The 22120-nt window shown below is 40.9% G+C and overlaps 1 protein-coding gene across 1 annotated transcript; it reads right to left on the bottom strand.

The window, feature by feature from the left end:
• Positions 1-445: 445 nt before the first annotated feature.
• LOC116320048 (brevican core protein) lies at positions 446-21402 on the bottom strand. Its single transcript, XM_031739556.2, has 14 exons — positions 21256-21402; positions 15085-15167; positions 14587-14964; positions 13956-14130; positions 12657-12784; positions 11976-12269; positions 10552-11412; positions 8191-10161; positions 3146-3253; positions 2781-2939; positions 2609-2691; positions 1711-1855; positions 1394-1576; positions 446-1234 (listed from the first exon to the last, which is right to left on the bottom strand). Exons 1-14 carry the CDS (start codon positions 21273-21275, stop codon positions 1131-1133), a joined length of 4692 nt encoding a protein of 1563 aa, XP_031595416.2. The 5' UTR covers positions 21276-21402; the 3' UTR covers positions 446-1130.
• Positions 21403-22120: the final 718 nt, after the last annotated feature.

Here is a 22120-nt window from a genome sequence, read left to right as displayed (position 1 = left end):
GTTTGCATTCAGTGAGTCGACCATGAGCTCCTCCGTGTACCACAGTGTTGTAAAGTAAAATGTGAGGCCGTCTGTCTGACAAATAAAGCTCTGCTGAAACTGGGTCATGCAGCAGGACAATGACCTCGAGCACAACAACAAATCTCCAACAGAATGATTGAAAAGAAAAGATTTAAGGTGTTGCAGTGTTTTCACACACTACTTCTGCATTCTGGCTTAGTTTTTAAATAAATATTGACACACTGTAATATGTCATATGACGATGTTCATCTGAGGTTGTATTTAAATAAATTTAACACCCGCTAAGGACCAGATGATTTTTTTAATGTCCTGATGCGGACAATCTCAGAACTGACAGAGGTGTACTTTTCTTTCTCACGACTGTAGTTTTAGGTAACACAATGGCAGAAAATACACTACATGACATGAAGTCTACACACAGCACTGAAGGTGAAATAGGAGAAAGGTTTATTCTTTGCTCTGTTCTACAAAACTTTATTACAACATAAAGCTGACGAACAAAACTGCGTCTGCCGGACATGAAAAGTTTCTCTCTGGAAAATGCGGACATCATTTGAAAAGGAATCTATGTACAGTATTTATTGAGCATTTGTTGAAGGTTCACTTTGGAGTTTTAGGAATCTTTGACAAAGAAGGAAGACGACACAAAGAACAGCAAAACATTTCTACTGGATACTTTACAAATGTCTCAAAGACTTTAGCACCATTTTGTTTAAAAGGTTCTTGATATAACAATGAGAAAAACAGATTTAGAGTTGACCTGATAACAAACAGTTCACACATTTATTTCTTTTCGGTCAAAGGGATTTAACAGGAAATCACTGGGAGAATTTTTTTTTTTTTTGCTAACCATTTAAAGCATATTTATCCAAACACAGTAGAAAATATTACAAAGGACAAGAAATAGGGCGTTTCATCTCCCTGCCTGTGCACTCAGTCTTGTTCTCATTGGCTGGTGGGAAGTTTTGCTTTGTGTCTTTTTGTGCCTCTGTGGGGTTTTTTATCCTGTTTTGATTGGTTCATTGGTAAAAAGCACCTGATTCTTTACACCTTGTCACGTTACAGTAACAAAGTTTGAGAAAGCAAGACAAGAAGAGCACGGCTGACTTTTAGAACTTGATGTCCCAGTACTGCAGCGTCTCTTTAGTGGCCTCAAAATCAGCTTCAGCTGCAGCAAAATCATTGTCGGTCGTTGACGGCAGGCCCCCGTCCTCTAAATTAGAAAAAAAATCACAGTGGTTAAGACTGAATTTGTTCTTTTTTTTCCTTATAATTTAACATTTATTAATCACTTCATATCAGCTATGATTAAAAAATTATTGAATATTAAAGGTATGTTTCGTGTCTTTTCTTGATTTTTCTCTTATCTCACCAGTCAAGCAGAGGATCTGCGGCCTCTCCCAGAACCCTCCAGACAGACACCTGATCAGGGGGTTAAACCTCTGCTGGAAGCCCTCTGCGCACCGATAGCGCACCACTGCGTTGGTCTCATAAGTCTGTCGAGCTTTTCCAAATATGGAGGCATTTCTGACCCTTGGTGGTGGTCCACAGGAGGCTGTGGGAGGAGTTAAGATGCTTAAGTGCCTTCTCTGGGCCAGAATAAGTAGAAAACAGCTCGAAGCATCAAGCTCACGAGGGAGTTAATAAGTAATGAAGTGCTCTTAATGACGTCCCGTTAGTGTTACTCACAGGTGCCTTTCTTGCAGGTGTATGCGAGGTGATAGTTGCAGGGCACGTCGCTCCAGCGTCCGTTATCGTGCCACACCATCACCACACAGTCCTCTCCGGAGAGAAAGTAGCTGTCTGGCTGACCCCTGTACCAGTTCTCATAAAGCTGTGAGGTATGAGTTATGTATGTTATTTTTATGTGTATGCAAAGAAAAAATAATCACAACAGAAATAGTTGAAAAAGCATAATATACATAATGTTTTCATTCTCCTCTTCGTCTTTGAGGTAGTTAATATCTAATAGTCTGGTGCATTTCTGCATCCTGCTTGGTTTGTGTCTTACATAAGAGGTTTCAAAAAGAAAAGCATAATAGATTTTCATTCATGATCATCCTGGCCATCATAAATAATAACCTACAGATGTGCTGCTTTCAGATGCTCCCTTATTCACAAGGAGTTGCCGGATTCCTCACTGTTTTCACTGTGTCTTTTTTTTTTTTTCCCTTGGTGTATGTGCTACCACTTGACATAATTGCCTTCTTTGGTTTAATTTTACGGTTACATCTCATTGCCTGCCTAGCAAATGCATCAGTGTTTCATTCTCCGTCACCCTCAGATGTTCTAGAACCCAGAAAAATGTAACTAAGCACAGGTGCTAGACAACATGCAATCTGACATCAAAACTTCCAAGTAACTTAGTAAATAGACTACAAGGCAACTAAAATTAATCACGAAGCAAACACAAAGAAACAATATATTTTAGTTATCGTGGCTGCAAAAGAAAAGGAATCTTGCTAAATAGAAAGTAGATCTTAATTAATACACCGGGTGTCTGGTTCTCCAGTTTGAGCATTCCCCTGTCTTTGATGTACTCTGCAGTTTTGTTTTGTTTTTTGCACACATAATAAAACCTCCTCACCAGTGGGTTCCCATCAGACCAGTGGAAATCATTCTCAATGGTCTTGTCATTCAGACCGGTCCACTGGTATTCCTTGTAGTTGTCTGTTGAGGAAGACGTGGGATTGACTTTATGAGGGAAGAAATGAAAGCCACATTGTTTTCTCATTCCCAAATGTGTTAAGGAAACCTACTGTTGATGTAAGCCTGTTCTTCAGGGGTCATTATGGACACCAGGTGAGCTCCCATCATACGGCAATGCTGCTCTGCAGCCTCCCAGCTCTGACGCTGGCTGAAGTGTCGATAGCAGAAACCGTGAAATTTATCCCAGCCCGGTTCACATCGCTCCCGGTCTGAAAACATCACAGAGAAGAGAACAGGACAGCCAAACCAACAAGAGTCTTCAGATGTATCCGCAGGCTTTTATACTGAATAATTATATAATTTTCACTTCAGGCTGCATTGTGAGAAAATTACTGCTTGGCTTATTTTTTGTTTGGAAACTTCTGGCTGATTCCCATCTCGTTAAACAGCCATTAAAGAGCAGAAGCGAGCTCACCAGCCTGACAGAATTTTCCTTCATACGTCGGCAAACAGAGGCATTTAATGTGGCCGCCTCTGTCCGTGCAGGTGCCTCCATTAAGACAGGGGTTGAGCAAACAGGCATCTGAAACACAACAGAGGGCAACTTTAAATTACTGTGCACCTGAAACCACTGGTCAAAGACTCATTTGTTATGTAACTGAATAATTACACATGTACAGGAAGACAGCCTTCATTTATATGTAAGTCTCATTGGTGCCTGTGTTAATTAGAAGGCAGTTGAAAAACGTATGCTTACATTAGGTAAACAGCTGTAAGTAAATATAGCAGGAACCATTTAGAAACTAAAGGGCATCAGGGTCGATGTTAGCCAACAGATGGCAGCAGAGGAGAAACTTTACAGCATGGCGTGAGAGGAAAATATCTTCAAATCTTCGTCTGGCATGTGTGCGATGCTTCCTTCTCTTTCTTCTTCATTTCTTCATTAGTAATAAACGCTCTCAAAAATCTTGTGGAAGAGGGAATCTAGACATAGATGTGTTAATAGGGGGGTGTGGTCCTATAATACGGAGCCCTGTGGTTCTAACAATTTTTTAAAAAGGGCCCACTGGTCATTTTATTAAGCGGTATGCTCTGATTTGCTGATGTGCCATTGGTACAATGAACTCTTTTGTTTGCTTTGTTTACCATTTCATCAAAAGATGAGAAAATGAGATGAGAAAAACCCACTGACATGCCCTTTTTAAAGTCATCTGACAGTAATATTCAACTGACCACCTTCGGACGTGCTGCTGCTTTTCATTAAAATGTTGAATTGTGTACATTTATAATGGCCAATAAGTGAAAATTTAAAAAAGATGAAAAAACTAAAGAAACACCCTTCAATCGTGCTGAGTGTTGACATTGCATAGTTTGTCCACCAGAAGGCACTCTGCAAATTCCCTGTTTGCATCACACGTCTGCAAAAAGAATAAAAGTATTCACAGCCTTTGCATTGACACTGAAAATTTAACTACGTTACATACTGTTTCCACTGTTCATCAAAGTCAGACATTTTTACAACTTAATTGGAGTCCACTTGTGGTGCATTAAGTTGACTGGAAACAATTTAGAAAGACACACCTATCTATATAAGGTCTCTTAGCTAACAGTGCATGCCAGAGCACAAACCAAGCCATGAAGTCCAAAGAACTGTCTGTAGATCGCCGAGACACGATTGTATCAGGATTGTACCAATGAGCACAGTGGCCTCCATCATCCGTAAATGGGAGAAATTTGGAACCACCAGGACTCAGAATTAGCCTCCTGGCCAATCTGAGCAATTGGGGTAGACGGGCCTTAATCATTGAGGTGACCAAGAACCCACTCTGTTCACTTTGACAGAGTAACAGCATTACCCTGTGAGGACGCTCCCCATCCAACCCAATGGAGCTCCAGAAATTCTGCAAAAACAGTTGTGCCAAGTTTGTAGCATCATAGTGAAAAAGACTTGAGGCTTTAAGTGCTGCTAAACGTTCTTCAAAAAAGTCGTAAGCAAAGGCTGTGAGTACTTATGTACATGCTATATTTTTGTTTTTTATTTTTAATAAGTTTGCAAGAATCTCAAGCAAACTTTTTTCACTTTGTCATTATGGGGTATTGTATGTAGAATTTCAATGTCAGAAATGAATTTAGTGAGTTTTGGAATAATGCTGTAACAGGACAAAACGTGGAACAAGTGAAGCACTGTGAATACTTCGGGTGTACTGTATATTTATCCATTTTCCTAACCGCTTATCTAGTTCTGGGTCTGCAGGGGGGCTGGGGAATGTCTACTGGCATCTTGTTATATTTGTCACAATCAGATAATATCTAAAGAGAAAAACACTTCTGAAGCTTCATTTTGCTTTTCTAAATTTGTAAAACAAAGGAAAAACGAAACCATGAGTGTTCAAGCTGGAATTAAACATTTTACAAGTGGATTTGGTTTGTTTGCTTCCTTTGACACCCTGTAAACAAGAACTATGTGCTGCCTGTCATTATCCCCACACTCACATATTGGTCTCTTTAGAAATCTCTTTCATTGCTCAGATCGTGTGTATGAAAGGTAATAACTGCTTTACACGAATCAAATGAGATTCACGTGCACTCAAAGTAAAACCATCATTCAGTTTTGATGAAGAATACACAGATGGTGGATGGAAAACCACTGAGGTGCCTTTCAAGTCTTACCTATCAAAAAATGAAACTTTATACTGTGACGGTGTTCACATCTGAGACTTGTTTTTGTTTGCTTTTCAACAGAAACAGAGTTTAGATTCATGGCTCCATCTGTGAGCGGATTTCCTTCCCTTTTGTCAAACAACACAACAATAACTTGTCTGCAGACGACAATGCAAGGTTAGTAATTTCAATTACTGAATGATTGATGACTTTCTCATTGTGTTTCTCTGCCTCCTCTCCTCTTTAGGCTGCCGACTGCAGTATTTTATCACCATGAAGAGTCCATTGTATAAAGATTATTACTCACCCCAAAAAAAGCTTAATTATGGCACTGAAGCTGAAATTATGTATGAGAAATAGGAAAGGCTTCTGCATGCACGAATCTATGTAATACTGAGGTTTTTGGGGGAAGGGAAACAGTTTGGGTGCTTGAAGATTGTCTTGTAATAAAAGTGCAGCTTGGAGAATGCACATGCTTTCCATATTTTTCATCATTATGAGTCCATTTGAGGAGTAAATCCATGAAAAGCTTGCTTACTTACTTAAAATAAATACACTTTACTTAAAACAACAGCAAGTAAAGCCTGCTTGGGTCCAAATGAAAGTAATAAGGTTTGGCATATGGTGGCCACAGACTATTGTGACTATTGAGTGTGGAGGAGATACCAGGACACACGTTTTTAGGTGAGGAGAGCTGGACAGGGCTGTAGAAGGGCATTAAGCCAGCAGCAAAACCGATATCTGCTCCAATGTGGATGGAGGAATAGGAGAAGCACTATCAAAAACGTTAACCTCCAGCAGGTTACTTATGTGCATGTTTCTGACCAAACCATCAGATCCAGACTCCATGAGAGTGGCATTACAGTACAGCATCTTTTACTGGGACTTGTCCTCACAGCTCAGCATCGTACAACTCAACTGGCATTCGTTCACACTGAGCTTCTGTGGTAGATGTGAAAGAGTCTGGAAAAGCTGTGACAAACATTACGCATTCTGGTTTGAGAGTGGGTGGCCGGTGTGTATAGGCAGTTCTTGGGGAACCAAAGCATTGATACCATTGACTCACCCACACATTATCTGAGATTCAGGTCTGGGAGTAGATCCCCAACGACACCACCTGGCATCTCATCAGGAGCATGCCCAGACATTGTCACATTGTCAGGAGTGCACACGGGGCAATAAACATTACTGCTACATCATGAGACAAGTTGGATCTGACTGTGATTTTGTTTTGTTTTTTTGTTTTTTTTTTACTTTTGCTGTGATTTCGGATCCACTGTTCTCAATTTTTTTTTTTACCTCAAATTCTACATTCAGTAAAGATTTTCAGTGTAAATATTTTGTTTATCAAGATCCACACGATATCTTAATTGTTTTTAAAAGCTGTATTATTCTGAATATTATTTTCCTACAATATTAACATTCACCAGGTTGTCAGTGGCCTTTATTGACATACCCACATGGAAATCTTAATAGAAGAACTCTGAGGTTGACTTTTTCCAGTTTCTGAAACTGTGTTTGATGAAATGCAGTCAAGCCTTAAATGGTTTGTTGGTAACCTGGTGGATGTTAGAGCTTAAAAGTAGCTTTTCTCTTAAATAAGTTTCTGTCTTAAATTTTCCCATATTTCTTGAAGTTGAGTCCACAGTGGCAGCTGCTTCTTTTGAAGATTCAATAAACCTGATTATGTGGAAGCCAAGTGCTCCAATGGAATAATAAAGTGCAGTTTTAAATAAGAGAATTAAAATTCAAAATATTTAATTTAAAAGATGAGGGTCAAAATTAACCATGAGAACTGTGTTTTATGTTTGTTTGGTTGGGTTTTTTTTGGCACAAATAAGCTTCCATACAGTGCATCAATATCCACAGCTGCCACATGAAGTCGAAGAAACGAATGTACCAAAGGAAAGAAATACGAAGTAATACATTTATCAACTTGTGGTAAGACAAGAAACTAATAAAGATTTGTTGCCTTTATAAGTATTAGACCTAAAAACACAATACAAATCTAGAACAATTGTGATTAAACAACAATTCTTAAGTTGAGTATGAAACATTAATGATAAAGGACACGTGAACATGTTGCTAAATGCAAACACTCGTGCAGTCTACAATGAAAAGGTTTTGTGCTTGTAAACATAGTAATCTGTGCTTTTTGTACCACAGTGACTAAAACAGCAATGAAAGAAAATCAGTTAAGACTTAAATATAAAGCATTACTGCAGCTTCATTGGTCAGTGCTGTTACATTCAAAGTAATTGTTACTTTCCAGAGAACGATTAAGTCCCTTATTATGTTGCTTCCCAATTAATGGAAAAGATACTATGAGAATTGAAAGATAGCAAGAAGAAAATTATTTTAGTGGGAATATCTTTTGCACCTGTTTGGTGCAGAGATGGATGATTTACAAATAAAATCTGATGAATTAAGCTATAACCATCACTCTGGCAGGCCCTCACTGGAGAAGAAACCCGTCATTCAAACACACTAGTAAATACAGTACTTCACAGAAGTCATTCTTTGGATGAGGAAAAAACATCATGCACAACAAGACTGGACTGTGGACAAATGTCAAATGGGAGCTGTCCCAGTGTGAGTATCTTGGAGGGTAGAGCGTGGGAGTCACAAGGAGAGGAGTAAGGAGTGTTTAAGGGGAAGTGGGAAGAGTCAGAAGGGTGAGTGGGCTTGCTGAGACAACAGGTGAAACAAACGTGGGAAGTCATTTGAAAAGCAGGACGGGTGTTTTACAGAAAATGGAGCAGAGGCAGGTTGGGCAGAGGACAGACGAGGAGTTTTAGTGCATCACTGTGTCGAGCAGGAAGAGGACGGTTACACTGATGAGAGTGGTATTAACATTACCTGAAGATTTCCCAGTACCGCCTACGGCTGCCCTCCCATTGGGCATGATAAGCAGGGTTGGCGGCTGGGTGAAAGTAATGTCAACATCTTCCAGAGCGCGACCCACTGGTGGTATCAAAATTTTGGGGGTGGTGGTGGTTGGGCTCCAGGTGTGTCTGGACCGGTGTGTGGTGGTGGTGGTAGCTGCGGTTGTGGTTGTGGTGGTGACAGTGGTTGTCTCTGTGGGCTTTGTACCTCGAGAAGAACTTGAAGCTGCCGTGGAGGTTTTTTGGCTGTACTCATTGAGAGATTCTTGGGGTTGAGTTGTGCTGGTCAACAGATCCCACTTGGATGTTTGAGAACTGGAAGGAAAGATGGTGAAGTCCTCAGGGGCATCAGTTTTCTCTTGAGATGTCGGGGAAACATTAGTTTCATCTTCGAGGGTCGGGGCAACAGTAGCCTCTTCTTCAAAGACACGGATTGGGATAACGTTGGCTTCGTCTTCATCAAGCACAACAGTTTGGGCAACATCACTATCCTCTTCTAGGGCTGAGGAAACATCAGCTTCTTTCTCAGTAAAAAAAGCTGTGCTAACATTAGCTTGTTCATAGACACGGGTTGAGGAAGTGTTAGCCTTTTCTTCATATTCAAAGGAAGAAGCAATATTAGCTTGTTCAAGGACTTGAGCTGAGGAAGTGTTAGCCTTTTCATCATACTCAAAGGTAGGGGCAACAGTAGCTTCTTCTTCAAGGATTGAAGAGGTGTTAGCTTTTTCTTCATACTCAAAGGTAGGAGGAACATTAGCTTGTTCAAAGACTCGAGCTGAGGAAGTGTTAGCCTTTTCTTCATACTCAAAGGTAGGAGCAACATTAGCTTCTTCTTCAAGGGTTGAAGAGGTGTTAGCTTCTTCTTCATACTCAAAGGTAGGAGAAACATTGGCTTCTTTTTCAAGAGTTGAGGAAGTGTTAGCCTTTTCTTCATACTCAAAGGTAGGAGCAACATTAGCTTCTTCTTCAAGGGTTGAAGAGGTGTTAGCTTCTTCTTCATACTCAAAGGTAGGAGAAACATTGGCTTCTTTTTCAAGAGTTGAGGAAGTGTTAGCCTTTTCTTGCAAGCTAATGTTTGAGGAAAGATTAGGTTCTTTTTCAAGGACAGCAGTTGGGAGAACATCAGCTTCCTCTTTAAGGGTTAAAGAAGTATTTCTCTTTCCTTCATACTCAAAGGTAGGAGCAATATTAGCTTCTTCTTCTTTAAAAACAGCAGTTGGGACAGCATTACTTTCATGGGCTGAGGAAACATTTTCTTCAAAGTCATGTGTTGGAGAAACAATGTTCTCTTCTTCAAAATTGAAAGAAACATTTGCTTCTTTTTGAAGAGCAAGGGTTGGGGAAATTTTTATTTCTTTTTCCAGAGAAACGGAAATGTTGGCTTCCTCTTCAAGAGTTAAAGACACTTCACCTTCAAAGGTTGGAGCAAATTTAATGTCTTCTCGAAGGGTGGTCCTAACTGTATCAGGTACATGACCACTTGCTTCCTCATAAGTATCGGTCACAGTATCCAAATACATTCTGTAGCCTGATGTTAGATATAGTGCTGTGGGCGAACTGGTGGTTGAGTGAGAAGTGTTTGAGATGTCTGGAGAGCGAGTGGTCATTGAACTTGCTCCAGACACTTGCAGGTCTTCAGATTTTGTTGTGGGCAGCATTTTATCCTCATTTTCCAAACTGAGCGTGTCTTCAATTTCTAAGCTTCCACTTCCCTCCTGTTTAGATATGGAGGACTCCCACAGCTGTGAGGCTGTGGAAAGAATATCCAAGCCCAGTTTGTCAGAAAGGGGTGACTGAGACGAGGGTGTCAAATGTGGAACCACTGTCTGAGGTTCAGCATGGGTGCTGCTGGCAGAAGCAATGGGAGACGGGTGAGTGGTGAAGCCAGAAGTTGAGGAATCTGATGCGGAGATTAAACTGACTGGACTCATATCAAGGTTGCTTTCTGGAAAAGAGCATAGAACAATTTGGAGCTACGTATTGTTTTGAGAAGTATATTTAATTTCTTGGATGAGAAAATTTAGAAGAAACAAAAAGGCAACTGTCAATCTCTGACCTTAGCTTAGCAAAAAGATTAGAAACAGGGAAACAGCTAGCTTGTCAGATGGTAACAAAATCTGCCCTCTTCACATAGGTGACCAAACTCCAGGACGTTACAGCTCTTAGCCAGAAGGTAGTCCAGAATATAACCCTTTTAGTTCTTCAGTTTTTCAATATATTATAATAAAAAAAAACATAAAATGTGACATGGATATCTCATGCTAGCCTAACTCTTGACAAGAAAGTAATTTATCTAAGATAATAATGTTTGAACTTTTGTGGGACATGCACATACCTTCAGAAATATCTCCAGAACCATCCACAGGAGCCCACACTGAGGTTAGCACCTCCGGAGTAGATTCAGTAGTTTGGGATAATTGTGTAAGAAGTGTTGCCTCTTCTTCTTCTTTTTCTTCTTCTTTTGAGACCTCAGTTGAGGGAAACATCTGCTCAGGGTCTACACGGGTCTCTTCCAGCTCCACTTCAACCATGGGGCTAAAGGTTAAAGTAGTAGCCTCCAATAAACTGTCCTCTTTAGTACGGTTGCTGTCGGTCTCACTGTAGTTGGGTTCTGATTTGTTAAAAGACAGGGTGGTCTGTTGTACTTCTTTGGTCTCATTCAGAGTTCCAGATGGCTCTGTGTTTACTTCAGTGTTTGTGTCTAGCTCTGTCTGGTTCTGCATCTCAGGCTCAAATGTGGGTCTTTCAGACTGCTGAAAGGTGAGACTCGAGTTCTGGCTGGAATATGTTTCATTGTAATCAGTGGGCAGAAATGATGTGTTCTGTGCTGAATTGTAGGTTTCTGTGATAGTGCTGCTCATCAGTGCTGTAGGATGCTGGGAATCGTAGCTCATTTCTGTGGGAGATAAAGTTTGGTCGAGCGGCTCGTGCAGTGTAGGCGTGGTGTTGCGGGGTGACTCTGTTGTGTCTGATATCAGCATTGGGTGTGTATCAACCGGGCTTTCTGGAGTTACAGTGACAGCAAAATAAGGCAATGATTCAAGCATGCTCTGGGCCTCTCGCTCCACCTGTTCTGCTAGTTGGTTCAACTGAAGTTCTTGATCTTTTTCCATAAGAATAACAACATTGTGTTCAATGTCTTCAGGTTCTGTGCCCACATAGTCCATCGGAGAGTCAGTGGAAGCATTTCTGTTTTCTGCAGAGAGCAGACAAACAATTAAATGTAACATGTGAAATATGGAACAAACTAATCTAGTTTTGCTTTCTTTCTTGTTAAATACACTACATACACTACACTACATATTGTTCCAACATCATATTTTTATTCTCTTCTAGAGTAGCTTTTCATGAGTCATAATAGTCAAAATAATGCTTATTTATCTGATGATGGGCTTTGGTATGAACTCTCAGTTCATTATCTGTCTAGATCAATATGTTTGGGCCCATTTCCCTTCAAGCCAAGTTTCAAGCTGTGTTTGAGATTACCATATTAAGGTTATCTTCTTATACAGATTCCCCCATATAGATTACAGACCAGCCCTGTCTGAATCCAGGTATTTATTGCAATCTAAAGCAGGATTTTATTATATCAAACTGTGGTCTTGTTAAATCAGATCAAATTAGAGAAACTGTATTAATCCCAGAGAGAAACTGAGTAAATATGAGCCAAAAAAGGGAAAATCATAAAAGGTCCACTTTAGAGTTTTTGTCAAACAATTAACAATCAACAGTTTGCATTTAAAGGCACAACATTTTCACCTTTGAAACAGTAAACATCATGAAGGCTGGATGGCTCTGGAAAGCCAGTCTGGTTGCTGAATCTGTAGAGAGTTTTGACGCCAGGCTGAGGGCCCCCACAGCGTTCCCTTGGGGTTATGATGGGGTACCGCACGCTGCCATCAGACAGCCAGCCAGGGCTGCAACGGTCCAGTCCTTCACTCCAAGCCAAGTAAAGCTGTGCTGTTGTAGCCAGCTCTGCCCCTGCAGCTCTGCAGTACGACTGCGCTTCATTAAATGTTAAATGCTGTGGGATGAAGTCATGGAAAACCTCCCCTACAGACAGAAAATTTGTTCAGTTTTTTACTTTTTCTGGATACAAGTGAGTGAAATGCTGGCACGACTACAATTATCTGCCAGTCTTAATTTATAATGGATATTTATATATAGTAAGTGGCATGTTTTTATCTGATGTGACACATGACATTACACCACAGAAAGTAAAAACATATAATTATATGTTTGAGGTAAATAGAATCATTGTTATGGTTATTGTCCATCAAAGATCCCTAACACCGTTTTGCAAATGTAAAATGTACAATTTGACTTACATTCAAATTAGGTCAGATGTATTATTATTGCATTAAGCCTACTGGCAAAAAATGAAAAAACCCAAACCCTCCTATTTACATATAGAAGTTATTAAACTGTTATAATTCCTACCATTAATTTCCTCTACATAACAATAAACATCGAACAGATCATCTGGATCCATTGTCCCATAGTTTCTCACTCCTGGTTGCCCATCCATGTCTCCATAGCAGCCTTCACGAGGCACTTGGATTGGGTATCTGCAGCAAAGCAGCAAAACAATCATCATCCTCACTTAAGACTCCACAAACATGTGACATAACATCAACGCTGCATTTGGCGATAGCTTGGTAAATCTGCAACATTACCAGCTGGTGACGTAATGACACGTTAACTTTGTGGTTGCTCAATAACCAGTTCACACATGGATACTTATAGAGCAACACAATTATATAAGGTATTTACATATAACAATAACTATATACAATAACTTTAATGTTATTTAAGAGTCTGGGTCGGGTTTTTTTTTATCATACTAAAAAGCCTACATGCCCATGCTACTTTATTGTTTCCTTTGTTTATGCTGATGGATGGATGGATGGATGGATGGATGGATGGATGGATGGATGGATGGATGGATGGATGGTAAAACAGGATTTCATAACTCCACTTTCACTATGATTGTATATTTACATGCATTATAATTTACCTATGTATATCAACAACATGCACCTGACAAAAACGCATATAATGGCATGCCATTTTGATCTTGTGGGTTGGACACATAGTTTCAAATCTCATTGCCTTAAGTACATTTATACAGTTATTTAACTGACATTACATTTTTGATATAGTCTCTAAATACAGTAAACTAGTTTTGTGGGTCCCCTGCAATACTCAGGTCCTGTTCTACTATATAAAACGTTTTTTACATCATTGTTAGATGGTGTCATTCATATAAATTAGATTTTATTGTCATGGTTTTTCCAGAGGCTCTTTAATGTATGGGTGTATGTTTAACAGAAATGAATCTTGCACTATACAGTTAAAGAGGGTGAACAGTGTGTTGCTAATGAAGTTGTTATAGGTGCATAAATGGGTCAATTTAGAGGTTGGTGGGTGGTTTTGTAATGTTGCTACCATAGTAAGATAATTTCATGTTTGTATTACGTAATTAGTATTGAGATGTGAAGCAGATGTAAGGGGCAGGTGGAGAACGTTACCACTATACTTTGTAAGTAAGCAAGCTCAGAAACACTATCTGACTGATGAAGATGTCAGTGATTACAAACTTACATAAATAAGTCGAGTAAAACAACAAAAACATCTATATCAGCTGCATGAGCCTGTAAGATATGTTTTATCTATCTCTGTCTTTTTAATAAGTTGTACTGTGAGCATGATACAGAGGGCACACAGGTAACGAAATACCTGACAGACTGGTCTGCGAGCCAGCCCGCGTCACACTGCTCATATCCGTCGTAATAAGCTGCGAGCAGCTGGTCGGCGGTGGCGATTCGTGCCCCGATGGCCTCACAAGCCCTCTGGGCCTGATGGAAGGTGAAGGCATACCGACCCAAAGCATCTCTGTAGTGGAACACAACACCTAAAAACACACACAGCATGCACATAATAACATACCTACAAATACATTAACTGTGTTACCTGTTTCAACTGTTTTAAGTCAATAATTTGGAAAAGCTCCTGGAACAAAGACATCTTACTAAATGGAAAGAAACTGAGCTACACAACTAGAAACAACTCATTAATTATCATCACCACAGAGGATTCAAGCTTTGAATATCTTTGGGTTCAGGCAGTTTTCAGTGGATTCTACTAAGATGAGAGATTCAGATATTTTCTTACCAAAATCACATTGTGGAACCAATAATCAAACTGCAATATGATTTCAAAACACAAGAGTTTTAGCAGAGTCAGCATGTTTCTTGTGGGTTTTTTTCTTCTTTTTCTGAGAATTGCAGTTAAAAAACACAGTCTCTAATAATTCTGTGTCGTCCCCCCCCCAAACTTTACTAATGACCCGTGTCTTTCATCGCATTACCTTTGACCTTGAGCTCCACAAGGTCGCTGGCGTCCTCCAGGCCCTGCTGCACCTCACAGCGGTAGTGAGCCGAGTCGCCGGAGCGCAGATCTCCCAACCAAAGTGACGCGTCATCAGGGAAAGAGGTGTAGTTGAGCAACGCCGCTCGGTCTCGGTACGCTTCATTGACCTTCACCTTGTGACCCCGTACCACTAAGATCTGCGTTTCAACCCCACCTGATATGACTGACCACTTGACCCTCGGTACAACAGGGGTCGCGGAGGTGGAGTTGGAGACGGGGGACAGAGACACCACACAAGGGATGGAAATGGAGCTGCTCAGTGGAGCGACAACTGGTCCTGAGTGCGGGATGCTCACGTGGAGCTGCTCCACCTCATCTGGAAAAAGAAAAAAAGAAAAAGAAAAGAAAAGTGAATCATGCTCCCACTTCTCAATGCACTTTTGTACTCTCTGTTTATGGAATCAAAAAGTGATCAGGGGAAAATGTAGACACGTACCGTATGTGTACCGTACAGTTTGGGTGGGAAAGGCCAGTGTGAGATGGCAGACTGCATAAAGAAGTGGAAGTATCTGCACATGTCTGTGGAGATTAAAAAGGCAAACACAGTAAAATATAAAAAATAAATACAATGAAGAGGAAAAGCAGATATTGTTTCAATTTCACAAATATTTGATTTTTAATAAGTACAATGATTTCTGACACCGGAGGTCATATGTTGTGTCGGTTCATCTTATCTTATCTAACCCATAAGAAGCAACAAATGTCCAAGACACATAAGAAAACTGAGGGATTAAGTTTCAGTTTTCAGGATATCAGTTGAAAGACTGAAATAACTATCCACATTATATTGAACAGACTTGGTGTTATTCCACTGACATAAAGGAGCTGTAATAATGTTTTATTAGCTGCACAAATGTAATTTCTATCCCATAAAATGTCAGAAACAGGTCTCAGTATAATGCCAGAGCTTTTAAAATTACCATAAACTTGGCCTCAACACCTCAGTGAAACTGCTTCAACAAAAACTGAGCATTATGGTTCTCATAAAACTACAATTTACAGCAGGCCTTTTTCCTACAAGTCAGGGTTAGTTTTAGCTGAGCACACTAGAAAACTGGCAACAGAGTTTAAACATTAAAAAAATACAATAACTGTAAAATTTTGTGAGAAAGACCTTTTGTTTTAAGTTGTAACTTTGGAGCAGAAGCTCTGAGTAAAACACACGTGTCCCAAAAAAATCCTAGAGCTCAGCCATACAGTATAAAAGACCAACTTCTCTGGTTTTCGAAAGGAAGCTGGAAGCAGAGGTTCCTGACCACAAGTCATTCATCACCTCCGGGAGCTAATGACATGGCGTCTCAGCCCAGCGGCATCCTGCCAGCTCTCCGTCACCAGCTTGGCCCTGTTATTAACCCAGCAGCCGTGGCAAGACGTCCACAGCGACCTCACACAACCTCCTGATTGGGCCGTAATAGAGATACAAACGTTCATCCGTCATTGAAAAACAATTAAATACTGGACAGTTTCAACATTCGTCAAGATATTTCATCAGTATTCCTGTCAGTGTCATATTCGACCAACCTCACACTTCACCAGAAACACTGATAGTGCAAGGTTAGACCTTTAATCTTGCTCCCTAAAGTTGTCAGATAAGAAATTTATTTTATTATAAAACAGAAATTTTACACTGTACAATACAAGTCTTTATAATATTAACATCAGCCACAACACTTAAAGCTGGAGTAAATACCATTAATAATCTCATTATACTGCAATGTTCTGCTCAGCCTAAACGAACAGCACATCACGATGGCAGCACTCTCCCCCAATAGAAGAATGCTCTCTGCAACAGCATAACTAGACTGAGCATCAACGATAGACGCCTAAATAATCCCGATCACATTAAGACCCAGCCCACAAACCACAGGACCCAGAAGATTCCCTGGTCTCCTTCTGTGCCCTAATGGGTCAGAACTGTTTTGGCACCATGACAAGGATCTGTACAATGTGAGGCTGGTAGTAATAACTGGTGGGACCATTGCAAAGCAAGCAATCTGACTGTATATTGCTGTACAAAAAAACCTATGTCATAGAAACACAGTTCAAGGACTGAAAAAACCTGTGACGCCTGCTTGTGTTTTCTTTCAAAAGAAAGTTTAGCATTTACGGTATACCGAGTGATTAACTGACATAGTGGGAGAAGCAGAAACATAAAATTGTGGCAGAGGCCACAATTTTCATGCCACGCATGTCATTTTATCACTGACTCATAGGAAAATTTGTCTTTTTTCAAATGCTCTGTTCCTCCAAGTCAACAGACTTGCACTTTTAGATCTTTAGGCATTTGAGTGATCAAGGATTTCTGGAGAAAAATGAAAGTGATCTCTATTTCTATCTCACCCCTGCGACCACAATTTTAACATCAGAAACATAAAAAAATAAATAAATTACAGATACTGTGGAGCAATGTCTTGGGATCCTTATGCTTTTTAGACCTGTGTGGTGGATATAAGCAATTTCACAAGAGGCGAGCGAAGCTCGTTTGAGAGTGATTTGGACGGTTGGATACACTGAGTTACACAGAATGCCATCACCATGGTAACTGTGCTTGAGCGACACAGGTGGAAGCAACTGACAGCTGGTGGACATTTGATTGGTGGATTTAAATTTCCTCTCTCCCTCTCGCTCTCTAATCAGCATGACTATCCGGTGCCTAACAGGATCTCTGTTTCTTAGTGGAAGACCAGTGTGTTTTTACAATGCCAAATTTTAAACCCCAACCCAGCGCAGACAATCCAACACACTGAGTCCAGCAGTAGCAACAATCGCACCACTGATAATCTTAATTTTTTACTGTTCTTGTTGTGATTGCAGTCATTAGCAGCTAAGGAAAGTGGAGCTCACGCACTGACATTAGTGCTTTGCTGATGCCACCAATCCAATAAAGCTGTAATTTGCAAAGAGCGTTAAAGAAATCTATAGTGAAGCATAGGAGAGTGACTTTGTGTGTGTTGAGATGATGTTTTAAACAGCCATATATGTTATCACATCACTTAGTTTTTTTCCATGAACTTCTCAATATGAGCCTCAGAGCCTGTAGTTGTCTTCTGCAAGGTACGGTACTACAAGAATTGACCTCCTGTATATCAAGCAGATCCCTGGTAAGGAGTCGGCACACACAGTAACTTGTGTCAAATTAAATGGCCTTCTTTGATGGTAGAATAACTGTTGTCTGTTTTCTTGCCAGCTGGGCGGACTCCATGGTGCTGGTATCACTATTAGTATTCTTGAGAAGACGTTTCACAAAAAAATCGAGGAGCGGGCCAAGAGGACAGCTGCACACTGTGCTTTCACTTCATACCAACTCCCTTACAAAGGGCTTCAGGGAAAATTAAAGGACAGGGCACTGGCACACTTGCTTGCTTTTTCTCTTTTCTTTCTTTCACCCCTTTCATGGATGGAGAAGGAAGTTTTAAAGCACTAAGAATCATTCTAGGGCAGGCTTTGTACAAAAGAAAGGGCCACATTAAGACCCCGCACACTGATTCAAACGGTATAATGTGACAGTGTGCTTAAATACCGGTTTGTGCTTTCAGATTGATGACAGCAGAGAAAATCCTAGTTGCTGCTGGTTGTTTTGTGCCGTCTTTAGACCGCATTTTTCGGCCTCGCCTTCGCCAAGCACTTTGCAGGTCTGCTTGTTTTAGTGAGGTTAGCAGTGAAGACAAGTCAAGCTGAAATCAATGCCACCCATTGCAGCTACGGCCCACAAACTGCAGCCAAGCACTCTATCCAAAAAGGACAATTAATCCAGAATCTCCTGTGGAATAATCAGCTACAGACTAACACATTTATGGAAAAGAAAACATAAGAAATTGGGGTTAAATAAGCCTCATCAACTTTATGCAAACATCCCTGTCAGTGCTGCAAAGACATTCCTCTGCAGCCTGCATCAGTGTCAGTGCACACAAACCAGAAAGAGGCTCCTGATCCTAGTTTAGCCAGCTCAGACATGCCTGTTTGACTGATGCGCTGTAAGCTCGGAGGAGTGCTGAGCTGGAACTGGCTTTAGGAGGGATATGTCCAGGATAAAACAGAACAAGGTCCCATAAAAATGCACAGTTTTTGTAACTATGGTCTATTTTTTATGTTGTCTTCTTTTCTTCTCCTTTTAATATTTAAGATTTCGGTTTTCAGACTGCATGTAAACAGAAGTTAAATGCAACATAAGGCAGCCTGTTCATTTATTTCAACTTCTTTTCTTTTTCCAGTGTATGAAAAAATTATTTAAGCACAGAGTTTGTACTCCATCCTGCAGCTGCTTCCTAATGCAATTAACATTCGGCAAGATGTTTGACCTGGAAGAAGTTTAAACCATATTAACTAAATGGAAATTTTATTCATTGGCCCTACACACCAGAACTCTGGTCAGCAGCTGGATATTCAGTTGGACAGTTGTGATAGAATAACCGACTCCCACAAGTATAAATTCTTGCTGCTATTTTCCTTAATAACAAATCCATTTATGTTGATGACATTTGCCTGACCTAAGCCAGACAGAAACCACTTTTACACAATTAGGTATCCAGCTCAAAACAAATAAACTTAATGTCAGTCTTTACTTCATTTGGAGACCTTGGCAGGGTCAAAGGAGGTGGTTCAGTTCAGAAACAACATCAAACCCAGACTTTGAATATAAGCACTGGCTACTGTACACTTAACAGCAGAGTGAGTTGGTAAATGAGGCTATTCACTCAGCACCACACCTCCAACTCCCTACATCATCAGCGGTCTGTCTCCTGTCTACAAGATGACCACTTTGGAAGAGCCACCCACCAGCTGATTCACCACCCACTTTGTCTGGGAACAAATTAAAGTGTGTTTTGCACAAACACCTGATCCTAGGCTTGACTCAGTGGATCCGCAGATGAAGCGCAGCCTGTACAGCTGTCCTTTTATACACAGGAGGCGATTTCCGCTTGTGTTCAGGATCAGGTGGGCTCTGCTTTCTGAGATGCATCACTTTCTCTGTTCAGGGCAAACATACCCAGGAGTCAGGCACCTGCAGTTTGAGCTCAAATGTCCACTTAAATGCTCAGATACACAGACTCTACTAAAGTAGCTTTGCATGAGTGATAGCTAGAAACACTGCAAAGTCTTTCAGTTTACCTACTTTCTGAAACGAGCTCCTTCCCTTTTAGAGAACAACCCCTTTAAATAAACCTTATTTTGACTGGCTGCCCCTCACAAGCAGAAGGTCTGAATACTAGGTGGGTATGGCAACTGAGCTATTCAAGCACTCTGGAGCCAGAGCTTTTGGCTCACAGGGGTTATTTTGCATGACATTTGTGTCACGGGGCACAAATGTGTTGTCCTCCGTCACATGCACTAGCTTAATAATCAGTTCGAATTGCCAGGATTGCTCATTCATTTTGAATATTTCGACATGAGCAGCGATTCAGAGGTCTGAGCAAGGCTTGTTATTTAACTAATTATACACCTGAGTGCAACTCATCCTCAACAACAACAACAAAAACAAGAACAACTTCTGTAACTACAGCTTTAGCTGAACAACCTACTGGTGCAGTGGAGGATCAGCAACATATCTGGCTCTAAATTTGAGCAGATGGCCCTCCATTCTCCACCATGCTTCGCATTTCATCTTATACTTAGTGCAGAGTTCATTGCTCCAGTTTGGGTCAGATCTCTAGATAGATTGTGAGCCACATTTTTACCAGCTGTGACTGTGACTAGTTTTCACTTTGTGATTTTTTGTGCACTGACCAACTTAACATGTAGAGAGGGGAAGGCCACTTTTGTGGGTTTTTCCTGTTGTATGTTTGCCCGTGTCTGTCTGTGGACAGATTTTGTCCACATGAGAGAATTGCAGCTGTGCAAGACAGTCACTAAACTTTAAGCTGTGCAGCTGAGATCAATATAAAATCAGGATTTGAAGAGGGTTGTGGTCCAGCAATTCGATGGCATCCCACTGGAAGATGGTAACATGATTACTCTGTCATGAAATTACAGTATAACCACACCAGTGCTTTCTATATCTGCTCAAATCTGACCAGAGAGCCACAAAACCATTAAACAGAAGAAAGAAATCCTTAAAAGTCTGCTTCATGATTCAGTTTGCCCTCTGTCTTTCTACCTGTCCATTGCTGAACTCCACCTGAGGTGGACCACAGCGAGTAAAGAGTTAAAATACGCACTTAAAACAAAAAGCAGCTTTTCGTTCCTACTGGGCAAATAAAAGCACTGAGTGTGAAATCCCAGGAAAAGCTTTTGAATGGCTCGCAGGGGGGGGAAGCTTTGTATGAGTCCAAATTGATAGTAAATGCGTTTAAAATAGCCCGTTATCCTTAATTTCCTTTACCTTTATAGGTGTGCATGCGTAAAAAATAATTTCAGGACTCCACAGAAACACGGTTTAAACACAGTGGGGGACAGCGGTTTACAACTAATTTCAGGACCTTTCGGAGAACATCAATTACTACAGCGCAATTAAGTGGCAATGAGGATAATTGTCTTTAATCATACGTCCATTTAACCTGACACAGGAGATTCAAAAGAACTTTGGAAAGACCAACCCGCATCATCTACTGCGTATCATTGACCCATCGACCCACAGGGAGAGAAAGAGAGAGAAGGGGGGAAAGCCTACCGGATGACTCTCAGCAGCATCTCAGCTGATGCAGGTTGCACTTCTTTGCTGTAAAGAGTATTTTCCGTGAGCGCCTGTCAGCGTGCTGCAGTGCGACTGTCCTGTCACGGGAAAAGCGGCTCTGGATGCTCTGCGCAGGTAAACGGTGGCTGGGACCGGCACACTCAGAGGCTCGGGGAGAAAGGAGGGAGTTGGGAGAAAGTGACGCCAGATATGAAACCCTGAACTGCCCACTTTTTCACCCAACAATCGGGATGGAGATGGCGCATGCCTGTCAAGTGGGATTGGGAGGGATGACAAGTAAAGAAACCGATGTTATAGGCTATGAAGTGAAGCCTGCAGAGAGGAGATGACCTGCATGTTTTTACTGCAGGGAAGCGGAGAAGTCACTGAGCGTCACTTGGATGAACCAGGGTGAGGGGAGAGGAGTCAGCGCAGCGCTCCGGAGTGAGCTGCTGAAGCTACTGCAGGTATTGATATTGCAGCACAGTCACACATCCCGGAGAACGATAAGGGACAATTTAAAGTACCACCTCCTTCATTATCTGTCACACCCCGCGGTATATTTTTAAATCATCATGAATAGCTTTGTATTCTGGCGCAGAGAGAGGTCTGGAAAATCCTGCACAAGAGCATTGCCCTGTCATTTACAACCTGAATCTGCAGAGCATGCTTGATTTGAATGGAACAAGCTGAATGCAGTATGCAACCCAGAAGCTTTTGCTATGACTGAAGGGTCACAACAAGATTACTTTTACCGGTTTAAAGTATTTTATTTACAGTTGAAACTTTTATTTCAAATTGATGCATAAATAAATTCATAAAACAAAAAGATCTGGCCACATTTGGCCTTTACTCAATGTGA

This window comes from Oreochromis aureus, linkage group 22 (assembly GCF_013358895.1).
Source record: "Oreochromis aureus strain Israel breed Guangdong linkage group 22, ZZ_aureus, whole genome shotgun sequence".
Taxonomy (NCBI): Eukaryota; Metazoa; Chordata; class Actinopteri; order Cichliformes; family Cichlidae; genus Oreochromis; species Oreochromis aureus.
Note: the sequence above shows the minus strand (reverse complement) of the source record. Positions and strands in the feature narration are given on the sequence as shown.

Bases quoted from the DNA above. Each gene is read 5' to 3' on its own strand.
- LOC116320048 (XM_031739556.2), bottom strand. From the start codon at position 21,275: ATGCTGCTGAGAGTCATCCG. The intron at 3,254-8,190 runs GTAATGTTAATA...GTTGTGTTTCAG, and splicing joins CGGTACTGGGAAATCTTCAG to ATGCCTGTTTGCTCAACCCC. The intron at 1,856-2,608 runs GTGAGGAGGTTT...CATACCTCACAG, and splicing joins GGTCTGATGGGAACCCACTG to CTTTATGAGAACTGGTACAG.